This window comes from Teleopsis dalmanni, chromosome X (genome assembly GCF_002237135.1).
Source record: "Teleopsis dalmanni isolate 2A chromosome X, ASM223713v2, whole genome shotgun sequence".
NCBI classification, from domain to species: Eukaryota; Metazoa; Arthropoda; class Insecta; order Diptera; family Diopsidae; genus Teleopsis; species Teleopsis dalmanni.
Window position 1 is genome coordinate 41,118,771 of NC_051848.1, and position 24,963 is coordinate 41,143,733.

The following is a 24,963-nucleotide window of genomic DNA, read 5'->3' on the forward strand; positions in this document are numbered from 1 at the left end:
TTCTATTGAGACATAATAGTTCTCACATAAATTTATATCATACATTCACAGTTATATATCTGGTGTGACGATACTTGGCACTGCCTCGGAAATATATAATTTTGGAACACAATATTGGATAGTAGTGATACCTATAGTTCTTATGGCATTTACGGTTTCAAAAATCTATTTACCAGTATTTGCTACAGTTGGCGTTGGTTCATCATATGAGGTAAGCTTTTTGAATTTTTTATTACACCACTTGTGGATTAAGTATATGGTTTATGACGTGTTTTTTTTACTAGGAACAAGCGTTATCGAAATTTTCTAGTTACTACTTGGCACTATTTCTGTTTATTTTTAGTATTAGCTTGTCTGGTATTAACAATCTTTTTTTACTATTTATTTGCTTTTGCATCAGTCAACCATTTATAAAAACAAAAATTAATTTAAAAGGTTGCGTTATGCGAATGGACTTTGAGCTCATTGAGATATCAGAAAGTTTGACATGTGCCCTCGTATACGTTTAAACATAAATTTTTTTTATTCTAACTTAATGATCGTCGTTAACAATTAATCAGTTTTGTTCATTCTCGTCTAATTTATGACATATGATTGTGTTTTTTTGTTGAGCTTTTGATTCTCTTAATTGAATGTTTGTTTTGCTTTAGATAAATTAGAACAAAATATTTTATTTATCAAAAAAATATGATAAAATAAACCATAAAGTACTTGCCACATAGCTAGAAGCAGGGGGTTCTTGAGGAACTAAGACATCCCGACTTTAATCCAAATATAATATAAATATAAATGCTAAGGCAACATTTTAATTTTATATATTTTATTCTTACTTCCGAAATTTTTACTGTTTACTTTTGGCGAAGTTAGCTAGCACTTTTACTTATGTACATATGTATATAGGCAAGGCTCCTGGTAGTCAGAAAATTTTTTCAAAAGTGCCATTACGGAATTCAGTTTACCATTCAGTCTTGTCATAATATATTAATAAGAAATAATCTTATGCATACAGAAACGCTTTATTTGGGGGGTGGGGTGTTAATATGTATAAGAAAAATATTAATTATATAATTAAACATCATCAGCTGTTTTGATCTATTTTAACAAGTAATGATAAGTGAATCCATTGAATCCATTAAAAATGTGAGAGTGAGCATTGGAGAAGTCTTGATTAGATATATTTTTTTAAACAACAAATATAACATTTAATATTACTATAACTAACGTTGTATTTTATTAAACAATAATTATTTTATTTTTTATTTTTACTGTAAATAAATTTTAATTTATTACTTTACAGTACCTGGAGATGAGATTCAATTCGCACATACGAAGTATGATATCATTTATGTTTGTATTAGACGAGGTAAGTTATGCAGAGTAGTTAATTGAAATTTCGTATTTATATATATTATCTTTAATTTTTAGATATTTTTTTTACCAATTATAATCTATGTACCTGCGATCGCTTTCAATCAAGGTAAGTAATACAGAAAACTTAACAAGTTGGTAATGTCTATTTTACATATAATGTATAAAATTATCGTTTCAGTATCTGGGATTAACGTGCATGTGATCTGCGGAATAATATGTCTAGTCTGTGTGTTCTACACACTTGTTGTAGGTATCCTTCGATTAACTAAGTATATATTCATATTTATTCTAATACTATTTGATGCGATTTTCATATATTTTATAGGGTGGCATCAAAGCTGTGGTGCATACAGATGCCTGGCAAATATTAGTGATGTTTATTTCTGTATTGGCGGTAGTAATATTGGGTTCTGTTGCGAGTGGCGGTCCAGTGAAAGTATTTGAGGAAGCTAATAAAGGTGGCCGCATTATATTTTTTAAGTGAGTTTATTTCAATGAACATATATTTTATTTTAAAATATATTGGATTCACTATTCCAGCATAAATCCATCAATGTTCGAACGTCAGACAGTTTGGGGCATATTAATAGGTGGCTTTTGCTATTGGACCTCTTTTAATTCTGTTAATCAAACGATGGTGCAACGCTATATGTCTTTGTCAACATTAAAGAAAGCTCAGTGGTCAATTTTCGTTTTTAGTGGAGGCATTATCTTGTTCATATCTGTGTGCTGTTATGCTGGTCTACTTGTTTATGACTTTTACAAAAGGTGCGATCCTTTAACTGCTGGTCTAATACATGTAATTACAAAATAGAAATATGTATGCAATTCAACGATAATATAAAATAAAACAAATATATTTTTTAGAATGATGATCAATTATTACCGGTATATGTTATGCAAACGGTTGGACATCTACACGGTGTACCAGGTCTATTTATTGCCGGTGTTTTTGGAGCTGCATTAAGTTCACTTTCAGTTGTATTAAACTCGACGGCATTAGTATTTTTGGAAGATATTGTAAAAGGCTGTTTAAAACAACAAATATCAGAAAAGATTTCAACTATTATTGTAAAAAGTAGTATAATTTTTTTAGGATTAATAGCATTATCATTAGTATTTGTGCTGGAAAAACTTAGCGGGATACTAAGCGTAGCTACATCTGTAACAGCTATAGCCGCTGGCACATCGTTTGGTGTGTTTTCCTTAGGTATGCTAATCCCATGGGCGAATTCAAAAGGCGCGATAGCTGGAGCGGTTGCGGGAGCTTTAATGTCTGGCTGGATTTCATTTGGTACACAAATGGCTGTGGCATTTCATCATTTATCACCGCACGATTTGCCAATATCTGTTGAGGAGTGTCCATCTAACGTAACGATAACAAGAATGCCATCCATTGATGAGACAAATATTTTTCCATTATATCGATTATCATTTCATTGGATAAATCCAATTGGAGTGCTAACGACCATAGGAATTGGTACAATAGCTTCCTTCTTAACAGGAGCAACAACTATTAAAAAATTGGATGCTGATCTATTGTCTCCAATTATACACAGGTAAGATTGATATAAATTATTATTAATTTGTATTAGCTTTTCAATTATAGAATATTATATTTTCTTTATATTAGATAAACTATATATATACTTAATGCTAATTAATGCCTCATATATATGAATATTGTCAGATTTTTTATGCAAAGTTATTATTCGTCATACTTAACAGATTTTATTCAGGAACCGTAACAGTAGCCATTAAAAATATAAAAATCACCTTAAAATTGTTATCATTCGCAAAAACCACATTTTTATTATATTTTCGTTTTTAATTATATCAGGCAGGCCAGTGTGAGTTATATTTTATTTTCAAATAAAGGAGTTATTCTTGCTTTTTATATTTATAAGGCAAAAATAACAGTTATTTGTGCGTTTTAAAATAAAAAGCAGTGTGTACGAGTTATTTCTGCGTGAAAAAATAAAACGCATATGATAATAATTATTTTTGATAAATATAATTTATAGCAAATTTAATTATTATTTTTTGAGTTTTGTTTTAAAACGTTCATATATAAAATATTAAGGTTGAAAGCTGTGAGAATGATAACTATATACTTAAATATGAATTTAGACAACTTTTTGTTGCTGCTTTTTTTCTTAAAATTTTTTTTTTGGTCCCTGATTTTATTTATCAGAATATATTTTAGCTTATATTTATTTTAGCTTTATTTCTTAGGTGTAGAATATGGGTAATTTTTTTGCAAACAGGACAGATTTTCACAAAAATTGATTATTACCTCTGATTTGGTTGAAATTTGTTTTTTAACAGCTTCCTTAATAAAATTAAAGAATCCGTATATCGAAAACGAATATTTATTTTTTTTTTTTTTTTGGAAATACTGATCTATGGAGTTTGGAGATTTTACATTTTAGAGTAATGTTTTATCTCAAGCTCTGTAAGTGATAAAGATTTGAAGACATTTTTTCGACATTTTAAAAATTTAATTAAACATTTTAAATAAAATAAAATAATTTATATAAACTTAATTGTTTTTTTTTTAATTATATATCGATAATTTAAATTTTTCATTTAGATTTATTATTAAATTTTACCTTAGTTTTAGCATTAGTTTTAGAATTTTTTTTTTTTTTGAAAAATTCATTTATTAATTAATTTCCGTTAAATGCAATTTCGAAAAAGATTTTACACAAATATTTTATTTTTTATTTTTGATTCGCATTTATTATTAAACTTTATTTAAAAATCGAAGTAAATCAGACTGTAATAACTTTAGATGTATTTTTAAAAAATTAATTAATTGAAAAGTATATAATAAAATATTTATTTCTTTTAACTGCTATTCGTTATATATGTTTGCTAATATTTTTACTTTTTTAATTTTAAGTTCGTTTTTATATATATTTGAAATTGAGCACAATAAAAATTAATAAACAATTTCATCAAAGGTTATAGTTTAAAATAGCTCGAGTAGTTGGAACCAATCGTAGTTTTAATCATCAGTCAATTTTTTATTATTTGGCATTATATTTTAAAAACAATAAACAATATATAAATTTCTATATTTACACTCGACCTTGAAAGAAACAGTTTCAAAAAAAATTTTTTTCTGTTAACTTTGTATAACTTTAAATTTTTAAATATATATTACTTATTTAAAATTTTTTAAAATAATACATTATTAATATTAAATTGAATTTTTTATTTTTCAGATATCTTCCAAAAGAGTGTTTCCTCTCTAGAGAAAGAGGAGCTGGAGACGTAAGTGGTGAGAATAATATGCAAACGTTAACTCATTTATTACATGAACACAATGGTGAAAGCGATGATCAAAAGGACAAATATTAAGTGAAAAACTTAGTTTTAATAAAATTAAAATATTTTTACATTAACCAACTAGCAAAGTTAAAAGTGGATTTATCTTCTATTAAGAAAATTGCAGACTTTGCCATTTTGATATAATTATATATAAAAAACGTATATATATATACATATTTATATATATATGCTTAGGTTATTTTTATCATTATATAATTTTGTTTTTTAATAAGCATAATAGTGCTAGTATTCATTTTTGTTGTAAGTATATACATAAAATAATAAATGCTAAAACAGCATTTTTATCATTATAATCGGTTCTTGTATTTTATTGATTTATATCATATTAATCAAGACCAATATATATATATATATAATGAATACATAACACCAGTTCAAGGTGTAAATTAGATGTATGTTACTTAATTATAATGATTAAATGTTTCTTGGAAAGGTAGCAAGTTTTATATTAATGCAAACGGTCAAGCATTTATTCATTCAAGTAGCTAATATATAATAATATTTCCATAAAGTACGAGTTATAAATATACGTTATGAATAGCATATGTAATTTAAATTATGTAACTAATATAAAATAAATTAAAGAGCAATTTAATACAACAGAAAGCTTAGCTCTATTTTAAGACATTTCTTTTATTTTCTGTACTACAATAGAAGTTAAAATTATATGATTATATGATTTAAATGACTGTGATAAAATAATATATAACTATGTATTATGGTATTCGGGTTTGCCACAGCTATTGTTACTTATATAAACCAATAAAAACAAAAAATATTCTTGAAAATATAGTTTCATTTATTTTATTTTTATCATAGACAAAAATTATTGCAAACATTCGAATAAAGTAATAATTATAATTTTATTACTGTTCTATATTCTTCATTCTGAGATTTAAAGTATTCTTAAACTATAAATACAATTACTTAAATTTTGAAAAACTTAACTCTTTTTTTTTAAATTAATTTATATAAATTCTTATTAGTTTCATTTATTTTATTTTTATCATAGACAATTATTATATACATTACAATTAAGTAATAATTGTGATATTATTACTGTTCTACATTCTTCATTCTGAGATTTAAAGCATTCTTAAATTATAAATACAATTACTTAAATTTTGAAAAACTTAACTCTTTATTTTTAAATTAATTTATATAAATTCTTATTAGTTTCATTTATTTTATTTTTATCATAGACAAAAATTATTGCACACATTCGAATTAAGTAATAATTCAATTTTATTACTGTTCTACATTCTTCATTCTGAGATTTAAGGAAGTCGTAAATTAAAAATAGAATCATCTAAATTTTGAAAAACTTAACTCTTTTTTTTTAAATTAATTTATATAAATTCTTATTAGTTTCATTTATTTTATTTTTATCATAGACAAAAATTATTGCACACATTCGAATTAAGTAATAATTTAATTTTATTACTGTTCTACATTCTTCATTCTGAGATTTAAGGAAGTCGTAAATTAAAAATAGAATCATCTAAATTTTGAAAAACTTAACTCTTTTTTTTGAAATAAGTTTGTATAAATTTCTTAATTTTATATAGTAATACTGCTACATAAATTATCATAAGCACTACAAATACACTAAAAATAATGTTTTGCTTGAGCATATTGCATTTTGCCACTTTATAGTCATCGGTAGTAAAGGAAGCCTAAAACAAGAAAAATAGTTAAGAAGTTTATTTAAAAAATATTTATATTACATACAGTACAAGCTTGATAATATATGGGAAAAATATTTGAGTACATGCTTTAACACTATATTATTGTTTAAAAAATTTTGTAGAAACTAATTTAAATATTCTATTCCTAAAATATTGATAGTCTTTAACAAATGTGCGCAGAAAATTTCTGATTTTTTTTTTGCTAAAGTCTTGCAATAAGCGCATCCATTTATACATATATAATTTTGTAAAAAGAACAAAATAACGACATGCATTTTAATTTTGCAGTGAACCTGAATGTACAAGTATTCTTTCATATGAAGTAGCAATTTCTCTTTATAGTTTAAAATGATTACATATTACCTAAACTGCAACATATTGTGAGTTTAGTGTGGATTAAAATACGTAGAAAATTCAGTTTACTGAATTCATATAACCAAAGTCGTATTGTATTAAAACCACACAAAGATAATTACCAGTAAAAAGCTGGGATTTATATTATTTCTCCAATTAAATGAAGCGACTGTATATTCTTCAATGCCAAGACTGTTTATGCTACGACAAAAATAATGACTATGTCCTGCAAAAGCCAATCTTGGTTGTAATAATTTTCCTGTAAAAGTATATATATTAGAAATTTAGTGTACAATTACTGATTTTACTTAAATGAATTATTACCAAGTAAAACGGTTGAGTTTTTCGATAATACCTCCCAATTTTCTCGATATCTTTCAAATTTTTGCACTTCATATTCTTTACAGGCAGCATCTGAAATTCTATAAGTGGGAAAGTGCTGCATTAATATAGGCCTACTATATTTTTTGTGTGCCTGCAGTGTGTTTACGTCCGTACATGTCGAGGGTTTTTTTAAACATTCGAGTTGGTCTAAATATTAAATATTATTATATTAAAAACAACACGTACACATTATATTTACATTATGCTTTACAAAGCCATACCAATGCTTACCTGAGATTTTATTTAATTTTTGTTGAGCTGTTGTACAGTATCTGCAACCATCATTCTCCATGGCCATGGAATTAATTAATACAAAATGTACATCTTTCAATGTGTACAATTCCACACCCGTATTATTGAAGTGTTTTTCAAAACGGTTAATGAAGAACTCATTCAATCTATGGACATAACATTACTTAAACATGTATATAAATAGGATTTTTAAGAAAAGTTTACCTATAATGAAAGCCAACATCATGATTTCCTGCTACAGTAATAAGCGGTATGTTGTGTGATATATTAAAATATTTTTGGAAACGTTGCACGTATGAATCGAATTCTTGCATATCAACTAAATCCCCTTCATCAAATAAATCTCCAAGCACAAAAATAATATCTGGATTAAACAGCGAAATAGATGACTGAAAAGAACGCCGCATATGCCATTCACGGTACAATTTATCTAGCCAATGGCCACGTATAGGACCCAACAAATGGGTGTCAGCTAATATCATCGCATGCAACACATTTTTATTATCCTTCACACTGGGCCATTCACATTTTTGCTGCACAATGAAGTCCAGGTAGGTTTCACAAAATAATATTACGCAGACATTAAATAAAAGAAAAAAGTGAAGCTTCATTTTGGCATTTGTTGTCACTTTGTCACTGAGAAAAGGGGTTCATAAACATTTCATTGTTTTGTTTGACGACACAGCAAATACCAACTGTTCCTGTTCATTTGTTGTTCTTGACGCACTCCACTTTTATAAAATTATGTTATTTTTGAACATAAAATTTTTAAAAATATAAAATAAAATTAATTTGTTTGTTACTTCAGCTTTTTTTTTTTTTTGTTTATTTCTATACATAAACAACTTTAAATATACGTCAGCGGAAATTTTCTACTCGAGCAGGTATTTTGTCATAGAATATTCAATATAGACAAGTTGAATACTGAAAATATGCTAAACTTTTCAAGTTCAAATCAACGTCAAATTTTATTTTGAACATTATATAATATGTATAAGTTTTTATTGAAATTCTGCGAGATGCAGTATTAATTTAAAATTGATTGAAAAGAAGTTTATTATTAAACTATTTACTTATGAACTAAGCCAAAAAAAATTAATATTTTTGGTAGAAATAATACACTTATACATTTATTTGTTTTTAAAATATTTAAAAGCCTAAAATAATTGTTTAATATCTCTTTTTCACTTTTTTTTACTATTTACTAACTTTTATATACAAAACACTAAATATAAATAAAATCAGCTGATTTAGCAGTTACACTTTTTAATATAACGAGAAAGAATTAAAAACGAGCGTGCAAAATATTGAACAACAACTGAACACTCCTATGATAATTTTCCATAAGATAGTGTCCAAAACAAAAGGACGCCAATAATCAAAAATATAATAGAAGTATTTTTTTGTGCATAATTAATTTTATGAAATACGGCGTTTCCAAGTTAGCGCATTTGATATTATAGAATTTTTGTTTTTTTATATCCAGTTTTATATCTATTTATAGTGTGAATTAGATGTTAGTACTAGGCTTTATTCGGTAAAACATCAGCTGATTTTTATTATTTTGATCTGCTGCATATTATTTGTTTTACATTTGAAATTTGAAGAGAGGTTATAAATAATAAATGAAAAAATATAAATTATAATAAATAATATAATAAATGAACAAATTTTACTTTTATTTTATTTAAGTTTTTTCACTTTCCGGCTATTAAACAATCGCAAATAAAATTAACTGCTCTGACTATTCAAATCAACGATTTTACCATGAATGAATTAAAATGATGCGTTTAGATGTTTTTTACTTTACAGCGTTACGGAATAAGTAATTACTGAGTTATCGAACTATGATTGAATACCCCTAATTAGTTATCAAATTATTGTCAGAGACAATCTAATCATAATTTTGTTATCTCTGATGTTATATTATAAATCAAACAAAAAACAAAATTATCTGTTAAGACTGTTCAATTCTTCGACTTTATCGTGAAAGTATTAAAACGGTGAGTTCAGATGTTGTATTATTTTATGGCTTAATTACTCATGAAGATCCCTAATAAATTATCAAATTATTATCAAAAAGAATTTAATTGTGATTTTGTTACCTCTGATATAATGTTACAAAGACACATTTCAACTATTTTAAAATTATAAGATATTAACTTTATAAATAAATAAAATTGTTATGCATGAATTGATAAAATGATGGAAATTTCACTAATAATTGAAATATTAATATATTTATTTATTTCATTTTTTGAATAGAATTCTTTAATTTTTTTCTTTTCTGATTTTCTTTTTTTTTAGTTCTGATTTAGAACTTTAAATGATTTTTTTTTTGATATATGCAATAAAATAATGCTTTTAATGCAAAAACATGTAAATCAATTTTTTTGTTGAATTCAAATAATTAATAAATTTTATTTACTTCAATATATCACTAATGAAATACTTAAAAAAATAATTGCACTTGTAAATTGAGAGAAATATGTATATATATAAATGCCATTTTTATTTAATTATTTTTCTGTAAAATTGTAAGTAATTATTCAAATTATTACGATAATATTTTCTGGTGAGAGGAATCAGGTATTGTTTTGAAGATTAACGTAATATACGATCAGATTTCATAAAACCTTGATAACTTGTTATTCAAGTTATATTTCATAATAGTACAAATTTTACTTACGGACATAATCGATAACATTTAGGTCTACTATATGTAAATGGAATGATTTTTGTCTTTGATAATATTCTATTCTACATTAAAAGGTATATTAAATTGATATGGCGTTTTCGATTGGTAAACCTGAATTCAGTTTAGATTCAGTCCGGATTTACTCTCGATCTGCCAAATTTTGTTGCTTAATCAAACATTTTTAGAGTAAACTAAAATGTTTGTAGTTGTGATAGATATTTAGATTATGTATCGATATTTACGGTTTTCATAAATACATATATCGAATCAAATCACAATTTATTTGTCATCATATGAAATAGCTGTTAATTTTAGCGTAATCTTACTATCCCGGCAAAATATCTACAGTGTTATAAATTAATCTCAAGTGTTTTACATTAATTTCGAATGTTATACAGATTTACTACTTGAAAATGAAAATTGCGTTAAAAGTTAAGGTGAAGTAATAAAGTTACCCCAAGTTTAAAAATCGAAAACGCCATTAGAAACTGTTCACGCTGCTTCGAATAAAGTAGTTTTTAGTTTTTTGTTAAAATTCTTTTTCAATTCTCAATTTTTATATTTTGTAGCGAATCATCAGTTTTTTTTTACATCATAATTTTTTTTTTTAAATCAAATGTCAATTTATCATTATCTGGTATCTTATTAGATATTTATCATTTTACAGAGTTGTACATAAAATTCATTTAATTTATATCTTACTTTGAAATAAATGCAGCAATAAGTTTTATATATACATGTGACAGCTCTAAATTTATTTTTTTTGTGTTTTAACTCTAATATTTATTTAGAGCTAAGAATCAATGAACATTTTTTTTGTTAGTGAAGCGGTATATATGCAAGACACTGCGCTATTCATAAATATTTGTAATAAAAAATCTATTGCTCTATATGTATTTAGCATGCTAAAGCCATGCCAATTAGCTAAAGTGTTAAATTTTTTCAAAATAGAAACATAATGTATGCTAGTTTTGTGTATTAAGAGGAAATAGATGTCGAATTTATAGTTATTTATTAATGTACTGTAAAATTATAAAAATAGTAAGAAATTAAAAATTAATAAATATTATAAAAATATTTATTATTAATGATTTTATTATTATTTATTACAGTATTGTAAAAATATAACAATATAACACAACAGTTTTAAGTCATCTATATGCATGATAAAATTCTAAGTAGCAAATGTGTATATTAGGAATTCCCCTGATGAAGGCAAATGCGAATTCGGCGAAATACGTGTAGAGATATACAAAACACAGCATACGAAATAAAAGTTAAAATATTAAAAAACTAAACTGACTTTAATTTATTTTTGTATTCATAAATTAAACGTAAATTTCATACTTTTACTGTCCATTCTGACATTAACAATAAAATGCCCGTAAATAATAAATGTAAAATAGAAAATATCAAAAAATAAGAAAACCAAAGATAAAATATCAATTAATTAAATTGACAGTTATTAAATATTTACTGTGCAAAAACTGTTATAAAAACTAATTGTAATCTTTTATTTACTCAAGTGTGTAATGGGCCATTGATCTGAGAACTAATAAAGTAAATAAAATTATATCTAAACAGGGCATTTAATATTAAGCAAATTAACTTGCCTTGTGACATGTTAATTCGCTAATGTGTATATATTTTGACATAGTATACAAAACAAATAGCACATATATGACACTTTAACGTATCAGCTATTTAGCATGAATCCAGCATGCTAAGTTAAAACGTAAAAAAGGTTGAATAAAACAAATATAAGTTTTAATAATTTATTTATATAAAAACGTGTATATTTATGATGATATGATTCTATTTGTATATATCAAAAATATACGCTGAAAAGTTATAAAGTTACAATATTTGGTGTACTTTTTTTAGAGTTGTTAATAAGCAATATTAAGTCTGGTTAAAATAAAATAAGAGAAAATAAAATGAAAATTAAAAGGGCAATGATTAGCATTTTTATCTTATATATTTAAATTAATTATATATTTTTTTTTGAATTTATTAATAAATGAAATGAAATAAATGAAACATTTTTACGTGTGAAACCTAATTCTGAATATTTTTATAGCATTGTTGTTACTTCACATGTTTTCTTTCGTAAGTTGCAATTATTTTATTGCTACAACGTAAGAAAAAATAAAGCTATTATGTGTTCATCTGGACTCAATTTAGATGTAGTCTTTATCTGTCAAATTTTGTTACCCAATCGAACTTTTTAGAGTAATCTAACATGTTTGTAGTATAATTAGTAGACATCTATATATTTCACAAATACACATATTGAATCAAATTATAGTTTATCAGTCAAATCATATAGCACAGCTGTTAAGTTCATGTTAATCTTGCTACTTTGGGAAAAAATCTAGCGTGTTATAAATTAATCTCAAGTGCTATACATTTTGCCCCAGATTTACCAATTGAAAATTAAATTGCATTAAAAATGCATTGAAAGTTCATTTCGATTGAAAAAATTAACTCAAATTTAACAATCGAAAACGTCATTAGTTATTTTCTGAAGTGCATAAATTTTAACATATATATTATATGCATAAAATTTTAAATTCAAATTAAAAAATATTTCGCTAAAAAATTGATTCGAATAACGTTTGTTTCGTTGAAATTTTTTTTGTTTATGGCAGTTCTGTTTGGTTTCGTTAAATTTGAACGAAGCTTTTTTTATAGCAGCAATAACGCATAACCTCCAACAGCGTCTGTCGAAATAAATCCGACAAGTATTAAAAAGAAAGTGTAGCTTGCTTGTAAAATTATTTAAGGATATACGACTGTGTCTTGTCTAATTTCGTGTTTAATTGTTAGTGTAAGTGTGTGTTTTTACAAAAGGCTATTAATTATTAACAAAAAATTGAAATTGAGCGGGATTTTAATTCATTAAAAAGGAAATAAAATATCCCGCCGCGGCATTTATTCAATAAGAATATTACACACAAGAGAATCAGAAAATAAGTTTATCAAAATTACACAAGCCAGTGGAAGAGAAATAACTACTTAAAATAAAAGTAAACCAAAATAATAATAATTAAATTTTATTAATTTAAATAAGAACTACGTAACTGCTTAAAGTTGAATCGCGCGGCCGGAGCTATTGGTAATTTTATTTTGGTATCAGTAAATATTTTGTATGGCGCCCGCACGCTTTGCCGCCCTCAGAGAGTTAAAAAAAAAATTTATTTCTTCGAAATGCTCAGTTGCTGTGTAATTTAGTTTAGTACAGTCGACAGCGGCGTGCGGGATAGACTGTATGTGTGTGTGTTCGTTCGTCGAGTTGTTTGCTATTTTCATATTTCGTTTTTATACTCATTCTTGTTGCATTTTATAATTCCAAAAACTATTCGAATAACAAATTTAATAAAGATTTTTTAAAATTATATAGGTTAAAAAGTGCAAGTTTTAAAAATGTCGACAAGGTCTAAGCGTTCTAGTACGGCCACGCCCCAGCCCCAACCTGGTAGTACATCTACACCAGTTGTTTCAGGTACTAATCGACCATCGAGTCCATTAAGTCCAACTCGCCATTCGCGTTTGCAAGAGAAAGCCGAATTGCAAAATCTGAATGACCGTTTAGCTTGTTACATCGATCGCGTCCGCAACCTCGAAACCGAAAATGCGCGCCTGTCTATTGAAGTGCAAACATCCAGGGAGACAGTCTCCCGCGAGGCAACTAACATCAAGTCTATTTATGAGAATGAATTGTGTGATGCGCGCCGGTTGCTCGACGACACCGCACGTGAAAAAGCCAAGTTGGAAATTGACCTCAAGCGTCTTTGGGAAGAAAACGAAGAGTTAAAAGCTAAACTTGACCGTAAAAGCAAGGAATGCGCTGTATCTGAAGGTAAGCTCCTATATTACCATCTTAAGTTTTATTAAATAACTAAACCAAGGGTGAGGGTGGTGCGGCGAAAGGAGCCTCGCTTGTGTGTACATTCATACGGCAAGCAGTGTTTATCAGTTGAAATGTGCCATTAAAAGTCTTTCGCGTCAAGTGGGCAAATAAAAAAAAGATAAAAAAAAAAAATGTGCACAGTGGAGGCTCCCATATTAAAACATAAAAAGAACACAATTTATTTATGATTTTATATTAAACATAATAATTTGGTTTACAAATTATGTACAAATTCTAAAGAATTTACTTCTATTCCGCGAAATTCAGCATTTTATTTTATTTTATTTTTGTTTTTTCTTTTGTTTTTTTCATGCCCACAGTGGTTAATTTCATTAAAATAAATTATGTTTATAATTTTTTTTATCAGTTACAGTATTAATGTTCAACTTGTTTTGTTTGCAGATTAAATACTTAAAACTTTTTTAAGTGCTAAAATTAAATCGCCATAAAAATATATTTTGGCATGTTTTTTTTTTTTTTTCTTTTCTTTTATTTTTTATTTTGAGTACAAAATTGTGATTATATTTTTAACAACATTTAATATAAAAAAAAAATTAGTTTACTTATGTTATCTGCAGAAAATAAAATTTTTTAAACTATAGTTCTTGTCTTTCTACATTTTATAGTTGATTGTTGGTTTAGCTTGTATTTTAGGCTAAATGATAAAAAAATTGTTACACTTCTAGTTATAAAATGTTATAAAATAGCCGATTCTACCTACTGAAGATAATTGTCATTTTCAAACGAATCAAGTACAGTTCACCGCTTCCAAGTATAACTCAAAAAACAGACCTAGTTTCACAATTTTTCAGAACAATTACAACAACATTTCGTTATCCCTTTTGTAGTTGAACTTTTGTTTATTTTACCATACTAGCCTATAACTCTAGGGAACTAGGGTACAAAAAACATCTAAGTATTAAATAAAATTAAATTCTTTTCTTTACAAAAAAAAAAATTATTTATATATTGAAATTGTATGAAATGGATTAAGATTATATGAAATGGATTGAGATTGTATGAAATGTATTGAAATTATCATTAACATGTTATCTAAAATGATGATTTAAGATGACTCAAACTTCCAAACTTCATTTGTTAAAAGTATTACTAGATAACTATGACAGCTGTAATATTAATGGAAAAATAAAAAAAAGAAAAAAAGGCTCTATATCCATATAACTTGGTTTTCCAGATGCCGGATGTTTTACCTATATTTCAAAACAACTAAACACACCAAATAGCAACAATCAGTACATAAATCTTTTTGTGCTATCTCTGGAACTAATGTATATTGATATATATCTAAGAATTCCAAAAGCGATCTGGTCTACAACAACAGATCTTCAAGGGTTGCAACAACAATTAAGCTATATGTGGATATAAGTTGACTTTCCGGATGCCGGGTGTAAATATGTTAATTTTTATATTAATTACAAAACAATTATTAAACGTGGCAACCAATACGTAAATCTTTTTGTGATGTCTCGAAAATTAATATATACTTATCAACATATAGCTTAGTAAAAACGATTACTGTTGTTGTAACGAGCATGGATCTGCTTGTTGTGTAGTCTCTATTGAAAGTGTTCAACGATACTTGGTCAAGATATTATAAACGTGGTAAACCCTTAAACGTGTCGTTGTTGTGGTAATGGACTGAGATCTGAGATCATATGCATACACAAATATTAAAGCGACTAAATGATTTTAATATAAAAATATAAAAACAAATTGCTATTTTGCTTTTAAGCACTTTAAAATGTTAAAAAATTTATATGGATCATTCTTCATTTTTAGTTAATAACCGGGTCTCAAGTCGTACCCCAACATTCAAATAGTCAAAACAAAACATTTTTCTTTTTCAATTTCAACTTATTGGGTTTTGCTAATTTATAAAAATTATTTGTTGTATGATTCATTAATGAATTTTATTTTATTTAATTTGTATATGAAATAATTTTAAAAATATAAATTATATAATACAAATATTTTTTTCTTACAGCCAACGCTCGCAAGTATGAGACGCGTGCTTCCGATTTAAATTCCAAATATATTGCAGCCAACGCTGAACGCAAACGTGCGATTGATGATTTAAATGAGTTACAAAAAGAAGTGGATCGTTTAACTCTTATATTGGATGATTCACGTAAAAATTTGGAAGAAGAGACTCTAGCACGTGTTGATTTGGAGAATAGTGTGCAGAGTTTACGTGAAGAATTGACATTCAAAGATCAAGTTCATTCACAGGAAATTAATGAGACTCGCTCTCGTCGTCAAGTTGAAATCAGTGAGATTGATGGTCGTCTTTGTGAGCAATACGAAGTTAGATTGCAGCAATCTCTGCAAGAACTTCGAGAGCAATATGAAGCGCAAATGCGTGGTAATCGCGATGAAATTGAAGCTCTTTATGACACCAAAATGAAGAACTTACAAGCATCGGCAAATCGTAATGCTAGTACTGCTGCTAATGCTATTGAGGAAATACGGACTGTACGTACACGCATTGATGGTCTCAATGCACGTATCAATGATTTGGAGTCAACTAATACAGCATTGAACAGTCGCATACGTGAGTTAGAGCAGTTATTGGACACTGAACGTGCAGCATATGGTGCAGAAATAAACAATCTGGAAACGGAGTTGCAACGTTTACGTGATGAAATGGCATTGCAATTGCAAGAATACCAAGATTTAATGGATATTAAGGTAAATTTTATATATCTATTCATTTAAGTATTTATATTACTATAGCTCGCCTTTAGGTATTACTGTAGCTTGTCTTTAGGTATTATTTTGTAAAGAATAACTTTTGAGTTTCAGACATTATTAATAACAGTATAAAAACCTATTCAATGTATATAAAGTTAAGTATTGACTTAGTAAGTCGTTTGCTTGAGGTTAGTCAAAGATTTGTTAGGATAACTGTTGCAAGACTAAGTTTGGACTAATCGTTCACATGTATAAGTTTCTAATCTAAAAGATGTTACATATTTGTTGAGTTCTTTGTTGTGAGAGCTCCATCGATCAATTCCTTCGTATAATAATGAAGATCAGTTCAGTAAGGTTGAGTAAAGACAATATACGGAGACAGAAACTGCTTTTAGATCCTGCCTGAGCTCACCTTCGTTTCTTATTATAATAGAAAACAACATTAATTCTTTCTTCATATAATAGTAGAGACTCATCAGTGAGGTTGACTAAAGATAATATACGGAGAGAGTATATTCTTTGAGGTTATGCTTCTATCACTGCAAATTTTTTAAAAGCATTTCGCTTGAAAGCTATAACTATGATAGCTTATAGCCCAAATTTTATTACGATATAACTACATGTTAAGTAGTTACTTACCAAATAACAATACTTATTAAGTATTAAATAAATAAAAAATTTATTTAAATAAGTATTTTAATATATAGAAACACAGCAATATATATATATTTAAATTAGCAAATAAAATAAATACAAAATATAAAAAAATTATATAAAATAAATAAAAATTAAAATATAATACAAAATAACTATAACTAAAAACTAAATTAAATTTAAAAAAAAATAGTACAAAATAAAAATTAAAAAATAATATAAAACAAATAAAAAGGAGAACAAAATAAATAGAAATTACAAAAAAAAAAAACCAATTAAATTAATACATATAAATTAATTAAATTAGAATTGTAATTGAATCATGAATATTTAAAAGAAATTTTTTTCAATTAGAATTTTTAATATTTGAGTAAGTTTGGAAAAAAAAATTAAAACTAGTATTATAAAAAATCAAGAACGAATTTTTACAAAGATGTACTTAAGCTCTTAACAACCCGTTCTTAAGACTTGTTTATGTTATTATTTATTTTTTTATTCTATAGAAATAAAATTAGTTATAATATTGCTGAAATAAATGATATATTTTTATTGATGTTATTTATATATTTCAGGTTTCACTGGATTTGGAAATTGCTGCATATGATAAATTGTTATGTGGTGAAGAGTCACGTCTCAATATTACCCCAATGCCACAAACCGCCACAGCTAGTTCATTTAGCCAAAGTCTGCGTTCAAGTCGTGCTTCTCCATCACGTAAAACACCTTCACGTGGTTCAACAACATCGGGAGCATTCAAACGTAAGCGTACGGTTGTAGATGAAGCAGAAGACATTAGTCAATCTGAGTACTATTCTACTGGTTCTACTAAAGGAGATATAACTATTGTTGAAGTTGATCCAGAAGGAAAATATGTGAAGCTACATAACAAAGGTAATAAAGAAATACAAATTGGTGGCTGGCAATTGCTACGTGTAGCCGGTAGCAAGGAAACCAGTTTCAAATTTCATCGTAGCGTGAAAATTGATGCTGGCGCCAATGTTGTTGTTTGGTCATCAGAATCGGGTGTTACACATGATCCACCTAGCAATATTGTCATGAAGACGCAAAAATGGTTTGTGGGTGATAACATGAAAACTGTGCTTTTAAACAACGAAGGTGAAGAAGTTGCTTCTACTGAAAGGCTTAAACGTTCGGTAATGAAACACTCGTCACGTCATCGTGGTACAATCGGACGCTTTACTACTTCTGCAGTAGATGGAACCGGCCGTGAGCATATTTATCATCAAGTTGGTCAAACTGAGCAGCAAGGCGAAGAAAAATGTCGCCTTATGTAAACTTTATAGCTCAAAGTTTTTTAATTAAACTAAACTAAACTAATTTTATAAATTAAATAATAATTTCTACATAATTTAGCCATTTAATGCCACGTCCCCACCTGTGAGCAATTCCATTTTCATAATATATTTTTCTTAATTTAAGTTTTAAGCACATTTTATATAACAGTAGCTTCTTTTAATTATTCAATACGACCTACATCTTTTGACAATACATTTTTTTTTCTACAATTGTTATAAATTATCTTAAGAAACTTTAGAACTTGAATGATTTGAAAACTTGTAAAAAATTCAATTCGTATACTCTATGTACAAAAAAATATTAAATCCGTATTATGAATCAATGTAAGAAATAACTGTATTTTAAGAGAAACATTTCAGATACAATGTTTAATCAACTCTTCATTAAAAATAATAGAAAATAGAATAAAATCATTTCATATTTTATTTTTATTTATATTATTATTATTTTAATGAAAAACTGATTAATTGATAGTAAATATTTTAAGTCTTGTTCGTATAAGAAAGAACTTTAAGCAGATAAATTACACAAATCTTATAAGCCTAGCTAAAGCTAAGAAAAAAAGCTAAAAAAAACAAAAACAAAACGTAATGATGCTTGACATGCGTAAAAGCTATAGCAATACGGAATACTTACTTGTGCCGCGCCTACTACTAAGCACATGTTAGAATTGTAGCAACCAACGCCCCAAAAAACCAGTACGACAACCACGTGCGTTGACAAAGCTTGGGAAAAATTTTACCAACTTGACATGATTTTTGTCAGTCTAATTTAAACTAGACTCAAACTTGAACTCATACATGGCCAGGCCAGTTAACAAAAACAGTTTTTAACGTACTGACTGACTGACTTCTCTAGTTGGGCTTTAATTGTCTGTACGCTTAAACTGTTATACTCGTTTACAAGTGTAAGCTCAGTTTTATTGTGCGTATACCAATTTTAAATTCAGTTCAATTATTTTAATCTTGGCCGAGTTTTTCGATGTAATAATATCACATCTATTTGATTAATGTAAGGCGTTGGGAGGGAGGACGCATGTTGATTAACATTATTTAAGACATTTGAATAAAATAAAATAAACCGATATATAAAATTATAAGAACTCAACAAATAAAATAAGAAAATATGTATAATTAAGTAAATTTAAGTAAAATTTAAGAAAGAAGTTTAAACGTTTCTTAAAGTGAAATAATATAAATTTTAAATAATTATATGAATAGTATATATATTTTTATATATATCAATTTGGAAATAAAAATTTGAAAGAACATACAATAAAGCATCAAATAAAATAAAAATAATTTATAAATATAAATATTAAATGTAAAAATGCTTACATAAATTAAATCTAATGTTCTATTTAGAAATGTTTTAAAATTAAGTTTAATTTTAACAGAAGCTATCTGAACTATAAGAGCAGAACTATTAAAGTAGATTATTAGTAATATAATTATGTTAAAAATAATTATGTTCTTCAAATGATTTTTTAAATAAATAATTTTCATTAAAATAGAAGAACATCTAATACATTTCTTTTTACATATTATGTTTGTTTTTCCCCCGTGTCACTGACCCCCTAAACAGTTTCATAATCGAATGGGCAGGCGGCAGCAGCATTGAATAATGAGTGAATACGTGAACGAAAGCCTTCGCCTCAACGTATGTATTTATGTTTCTTTCGCGTAAATAATAAATTATTTTTAGTTTGTTTTGGGTAAAATAAAATTGTTTTTCAGTTTTTTGTTAAATATTTTCACTTTCATCGCTGACACATTTAATGTTGTGGTTGCTAACGAAAGCAGTGCATTTTTGTGAAGAGAAATTATGTAAAAGTGTGTGTGTATGTATGTGTGTGTGTAGAATAGAGAAGAAAATACCTCTTTAGCTGCACGCAAAGCCGGTCTATATTTGACGATACATTTTTGAACGATCAAAATTCGACGAGTCTGCAATATACCACTTTACGCACCCTACATACATGCAGAGAAGTGCTGTGCTGCATGTATTATAATATACGTAAATGGTATAAATATTTTTATAATTGCACAAATAAAGATGCTCTACGAACTACTCCGAAATATTTGTATAAAAAATATTATTTTTATTTTATATATATTTAACGTCTTAACAAAAACTTAGTGAGTTACTTACTTACTAATTTAGCCATAACAATCCGTTACCGAGTTTCCAGTCTCGTACATCAAGTCCAGTTAGTGCTCCCTCAACTTGATCACTTCACCGGCGACACGGTCTATCTCTACGTATTATTCTGCCAACTACTGCTTTAAACACCTTTTTCGCTGAAACATCGTTCATTCTCAAGCCATGACGAAGCCAGCGAAGCCGCTGGATGTTAATTTGCTGAATTATAAAGCTCGTGGTTCATTCGTATGCGGTAGTCGTCACCAACTCGTAGAGGAGCAATGATCTTACGAAGAACTTTTCTCTTGAACACTCTTAGCGTTGCTTCATCATTCTGTGATAACGTCCATCCTACTGCGCCATACAGAAGCACTGGAAGGATGAGCGACCTATAGAGCGTACGTTTCGTTTATCGAGAGAGAAAGAGAGCTCTACATTCCAATTGCCTGCTGAGAAACCATAGTAGCACCTATTAGCAATGGTGATTCTTTGTATGATCTCCAGGCTGGTATCAACCATAACCTTAAAATCGGGAAGAACACAGGGAAGAATAAAAATCGTTACCACGGGGTAGATAATTCGTTACCACGTGAAAGACGTCGTTCAAGCATTGAAATTTCAAGCAGAGACCTGTAAGAAACTTTACTATAATGCAGAAATGGTGTTACGGAAATCTCTACAAGTCTCTTAAATTTGAGATTTAAATGATGAAATATAACGATTAGATTCCATTAATGCAAAACACGTTTTTTGAAGAGTAAGCACGATTTAGATTGTTCTATAATAATATATTATAATATTAAGTTATCTAAATTCCCTAGAAGTTGTTTAATAATTAGATATATATGTAATAATAGTAGTATTAATTAGTAAATAACTGATTTGTATGTATATATATCGCTGTTTTACCAGTTGTTTCGAAACCCATTCAAAATTAAACGCCTGGCTAAGCACATGGCTATTTATCAAAAAAATCTCCATGAACAGATTTTACCATTATTAACATATATACCATTATATATAAACTTAAAATAAAGCAGCATTAATTTATGTTATATTATTATATTTGTTTTATTTTTATAAATATATATACATATATTAAAATTTTTTTGTATGATATATTAAATCGTTGGATAGTTGCGATAGCGTTCTTCAATAAGTTTTTAAATATTCATTTGACAATGCATCTTTTATGGTGAGTGCATAAATTCCGGGTACCAACTTGTCTATAAAATAAAACAAAATATAATTTTTCAAATTTTTTCATAAGATTTTATATAATAATACCAATTTCCAAGAGTTTCCCTATACGAGTTTTAGTAGGCTCCATACTTCCTACTAACCTCTTGAAATTCTTAGTGGTGAATTGGATAACCGCTCTTCTGTCACCAATTATTGGTTTTAATTCTTACAATTATCACAGCCAAACATTAAAAACTCTTGTGGTGTCTGTATATATATGGGATAGACGATAACACAACATTTTAGGTGTCAACAAACATAATATATGTATTTATAATAGAACTTTAAACTCACTTTAACCATTGAACCAAACAAGCAAGCACGCAGTTGTTTTAGATCACAATTTGAACTTAAATCCATAACTGTTAAGCAGAATCTCGAAAAATAAATCGCCGACTTTCTAAAAGAATTTTATTTGGCAGATATCAAAACTTGTAGCGTTAGTAATCTATTACATTTTTCAGCCATGTTAAATAACCTAAATTACTCTAAAACTATTACATTTTGCTTACACTATCGTGGTAATACGACAAATTTATATCAATAATCCTTATTTTTGTTAGAGAATTCACAATAAAATGTGTTGAGGTTCAATAATTGTGGTAATATATTTTTATATTAATACGCATTGATGATTGATGATAATTTGAAGTTTCAGTATATTTTTTTACTCTATCTTATTAATATTAAAATATTCTTGAGTACTTTGAAGAAATTAAAAATAGATATTAAATATTCTGTCCATTTCGAATTAATGTAAGTTTTATATTCTATATTTATCATTTGAAATATTTTTTGTTGTTGTGGATATATAATAATGCATAAATATATTATTAAAAACTAAATTGATAATAGTATTAACATATTTAGATAACATATTTGTTTGTTTCTGATAAAAAAAAACGATGCTGCTGATTTGCTGAAATATGGACTTATTAAGCAAATAGGGGTTATATAATTATTTATTTAAATTTAATGGCTCCATATTTTTACTGTAGGGTCATTACAGACTAATTTTATAAATTTATTATACATATATAATAAATAGTTTATTTTAATTTTAATGTATTTTAAAAATGAAATTTATTTGTTTTTTTTTCATATAAACATAAATATTTACTTTGAAATTGCAATGTAATATTATTATTTTAAATAGAAATGTAAATCAAATTGAAGCAATTAAAGCCATTTACCCGGTGTGAATAATTTTCAACAACAGGTTTGGTTTTTTCTATTAAAGTTTTGGATATGAAGTAATTTATGCATATATAATTATTCAGATATAATTTTAGACCTAGAGAATCACAGTATTACCCTATGATTCAAGTACTTAAAATACGCACTTAAATTTGTGTATTATTACAAAAGAAAATACGAAATGACTCTCTGGCCGTCTGTCCGTCCTATTCGTCAATTCGTATAAAATTTTTAATTGTATTATTGAAATACTTAAACATTTAAAAAATAAGTAAGTATATATGAAGATTTAAATTACTATTGAATATGAAACTAATTATATTATACTTATGTTGTATAAATTTAAAATTGATTAAAATATTTACGAATATAATGGTATGTCTCCATGTTACTATTTAACCACAGAATAAATAAAAAAAAATATAAAAGATACGTAGCTTCGTAATTGAGTTATTGATCAAGTGTGAAAATACTCATAACAAACGTCTGAATGCTCCATTTCATTTCTCGGTGAAATTAAGCTGTCTAAGCAGTTAATTTCTTTTTGCTTGTCTTGTTTTTTTCTTCAAATAAGCAAGGAAAAGATAGAATTTTAGACAAATAGTAAAATTAAAATTTAAGTAAAACATATATTTATATAAATATGATATTATTTATGTATTTATTTATTATTATTTTAAATGCTTAAAATTTATAAGTTATGTGCAGAATACCGAAAATGATATTCAACCTGATACCTTGATAACTCGTAGCTAGGTAAATCGGTAAAAAACCAAAAACTAATATATGCATATAAAATTTAATCACTTAATCAAGTTAACGTTTACGCCCGAATACCCTTCAAGTATATCTCTGATACAATATTTTACGGTAATTCCAAGCGAACTTTTCGTTCGGATATGAGGATATGTTTAAAGTCCCGCACAAACTTATAATTTTAACTAAAAATAAAATATTTTAAAGTTGCTATTGTGTGCAAAATTGAATAACTTTAGAATTTATATATATTGTATAATTTAAAATAATCAATAGTTTTTTTTTGCGCATTTAAAGCATATATGTACTTTTAATTTGGACTTATCTATATAGTCATATATGTACATGTATTTTATCTGAAAATATTCTAAGAACTGTTTGTAGGAACCATGAGTAAAAAAATTTAGCCATTGTTACATATATGAGCAATTAAATTATTAATTATATTAGCATTATTATTATTTTGATGTTGTACTAAATTAATTTATTTTTAATTTATCACTGTTCTACAATTGTTACAATTTTATTTTAAAGATGTGCTATTTACCGTCTTATAAGATATTTTAAAATTTATTAGAAAGTTTGTTAAGAGTTTTTGACTTGAATACATTAAAGGAACAGTAAGCCGTACTTTATCTGATCAGAATCTATTATCAATCAACCCTGTATGCTTCAATATTGTTTGTTTATGTTTTCGTATTGTGTTAAAAGTATTGTCACATTGTGTGATTTCTTATAAACATACATATGTAAACTAATTAGTCGTTTAAATTGACTTTTTAAGGTTCTTATAAGATTTTTTACTTAATAAGATTTCTTATTATGTTGGCTTGTCAGAATATTTTTGTATTTACATCTTATGTGCATGTTATTTATAACTTTTCTCATAACAATATTCATTTTTGTGTTTATCGCAATAAGTGAGT

At 26.7% G+C, this 24,963-nt stretch overlaps 3 protein-coding genes and 1 long non-coding RNA gene across 9 annotated transcripts in view; 2 read left to right on the forward strand and 2 right to left on the reverse strand.

The window, feature by feature from the left end:
• LOC119687995 (sodium-coupled monocarboxylate transporter 2) overlaps positions 1–4,829 on the forward strand; it is a 28,166-nt gene extending 23,337 nt beyond the window's left edge. For all 4 annotated transcript variants that reach the window (XM_038102585.1, XM_038102586.1, XM_038102587.1 and 1 more), the window contains 8 exons: positions 52–211; positions 1,298–1,363; positions 1,426–1,477; positions 1,550–1,617; positions 1,697–1,851; positions 1,912–2,170; positions 2,239–2,930; positions 4,602–4,829. In XM_038102585.1, coding sequence (XP_037958513.1) covers positions 52–211; positions 1,298–1,363; positions 1,426–1,477; positions 1,550–1,617; positions 1,697–1,851; positions 1,912–2,170; positions 2,239–2,930; positions 4,602–4,737 — 1,588 coding nt within the window. In that variant the 3' untranslated portion in view covers positions 4,738–4,829. The remainder of the gene's footprint in view (positions 1–51; positions 212–1,297; positions 1,364–1,425; positions 1,478–1,549; positions 1,618–1,696; positions 1,852–1,911; positions 2,171–2,238; positions 2,931–4,601) is intronic.
• Positions 4,830–6,142: 1,313 nt separating this feature from the next.
• Positions 6,143–10,170, reverse strand: LOC119662259 (metallophosphoesterase 1 homolog). 2 transcript variants are annotated; one of them, XM_038071849.1, is made up of 6 exons: positions 10,096–10,170; positions 7,611–8,137; positions 7,386–7,552; positions 7,095–7,301; positions 6,893–7,029; positions 6,143–6,404 (listed from the first exon to the last, which is right to left on the reverse strand). In XM_038071849.1, the coding sequence occupies exons 2-6, from the start codon at positions 8,015–8,017 to the stop codon at positions 6,246–6,248; spliced, it is 1,077 nt and encodes a 358-aa protein (XP_037927777.1). In that variant the 5' UTR covers positions 8,018–8,137; positions 10,096–10,170; the 3' UTR covers positions 6,143–6,245. The 2 variants fall into 2 exon arrangements, with proteins under 2 accessions (XP_037927777.1, XP_037927776.1); XM_038071848.1 differs by lacking the exon at positions 10,096–10,170 and having other exon boundaries at positions 7,611–8,314.
• Positions 10,171–12,801: 2,631 nt separating this feature from the next.
• Positions 12,802–19,264, forward strand: LOC119687810 (lamin Dm0). Of its 2 annotated transcripts, none has more exons than XM_038102311.1 (4): positions 12,802–12,934; positions 13,508–13,966; positions 16,023–16,726; positions 17,956–19,264. In XM_038102311.1, exons 2-4 carry the CDS (start codon positions 13,531–13,533, stop codon positions 18,676–18,678), a joined length of 1,863 nt encoding a protein of 620 aa, XP_037958239.1. In that variant the 5' UTR covers positions 12,802–12,934; positions 13,508–13,530; the 3' UTR covers positions 18,679–19,264. The 2 variants fall into 2 exon arrangements, with proteins under 2 accessions (XP_037958239.1, XP_037958240.1); XM_038102312.1 differs by lacking the exon at positions 12,802–12,934 and adding an exon at positions 12,956–13,222.
• A 2,704-nt stretch (positions 19,265–21,968) lies between these two features.
• Positions 21,969–22,522, reverse strand: LOC119687046. The gene is made up of 3 exons (XR_005253084.1): positions 22,379–22,522; positions 22,130–22,291; positions 21,969–22,068 (listed from the first exon to the last, which is right to left on the reverse strand). It is a non-coding gene; the product is annotated as an uncharacterized LOC119687046 (long non-coding RNA).
• Positions 22,523–24,963: the final 2,441 nt, after the last annotated feature.

Coding starts and splice junctions, on each gene's coding strand:
- LOC119687810 (XM_038102311.1), top strand. CDS start 13,531: ATGTCGACAAGGTCTAAGCGTTCTAGTACGGCCACGCCCCAGCCCCAA. Junction 13,967..16,022: donor GGAATGCGCTGTATCTGAAG/GTAAGCTCCTAT, acceptor TTTTTCTTACAG/CCAACGCTCGCAAGTATGAG. Junction 16,727..17,955: donor AAGATTTAATGGATATTAAG/GTAAATTTTATA, acceptor TATATATTTCAG/GTTTCACTGGATTTGGAAAT.
- LOC119662259 (XM_038071849.1), bottom strand. CDS start 8,017: ATGAAGCTTCACTTTTTTCTTTTATTTAATGTCTGCGTAATATTATTT. Junction 7,553..7,610: donor GATGTTGGCTTTCATTATAG/GTAAACTTTTCT, acceptor TTATGTCCATAG/ATTGAATGAGTTCTTCATTA. Junction 6,405..6,892: donor TAAATCCCAGCTTTTTACTG/GTAATTATCTTT, acceptor TTCTTGTTTTAG/GCTTCCTTTACTACCGATGA.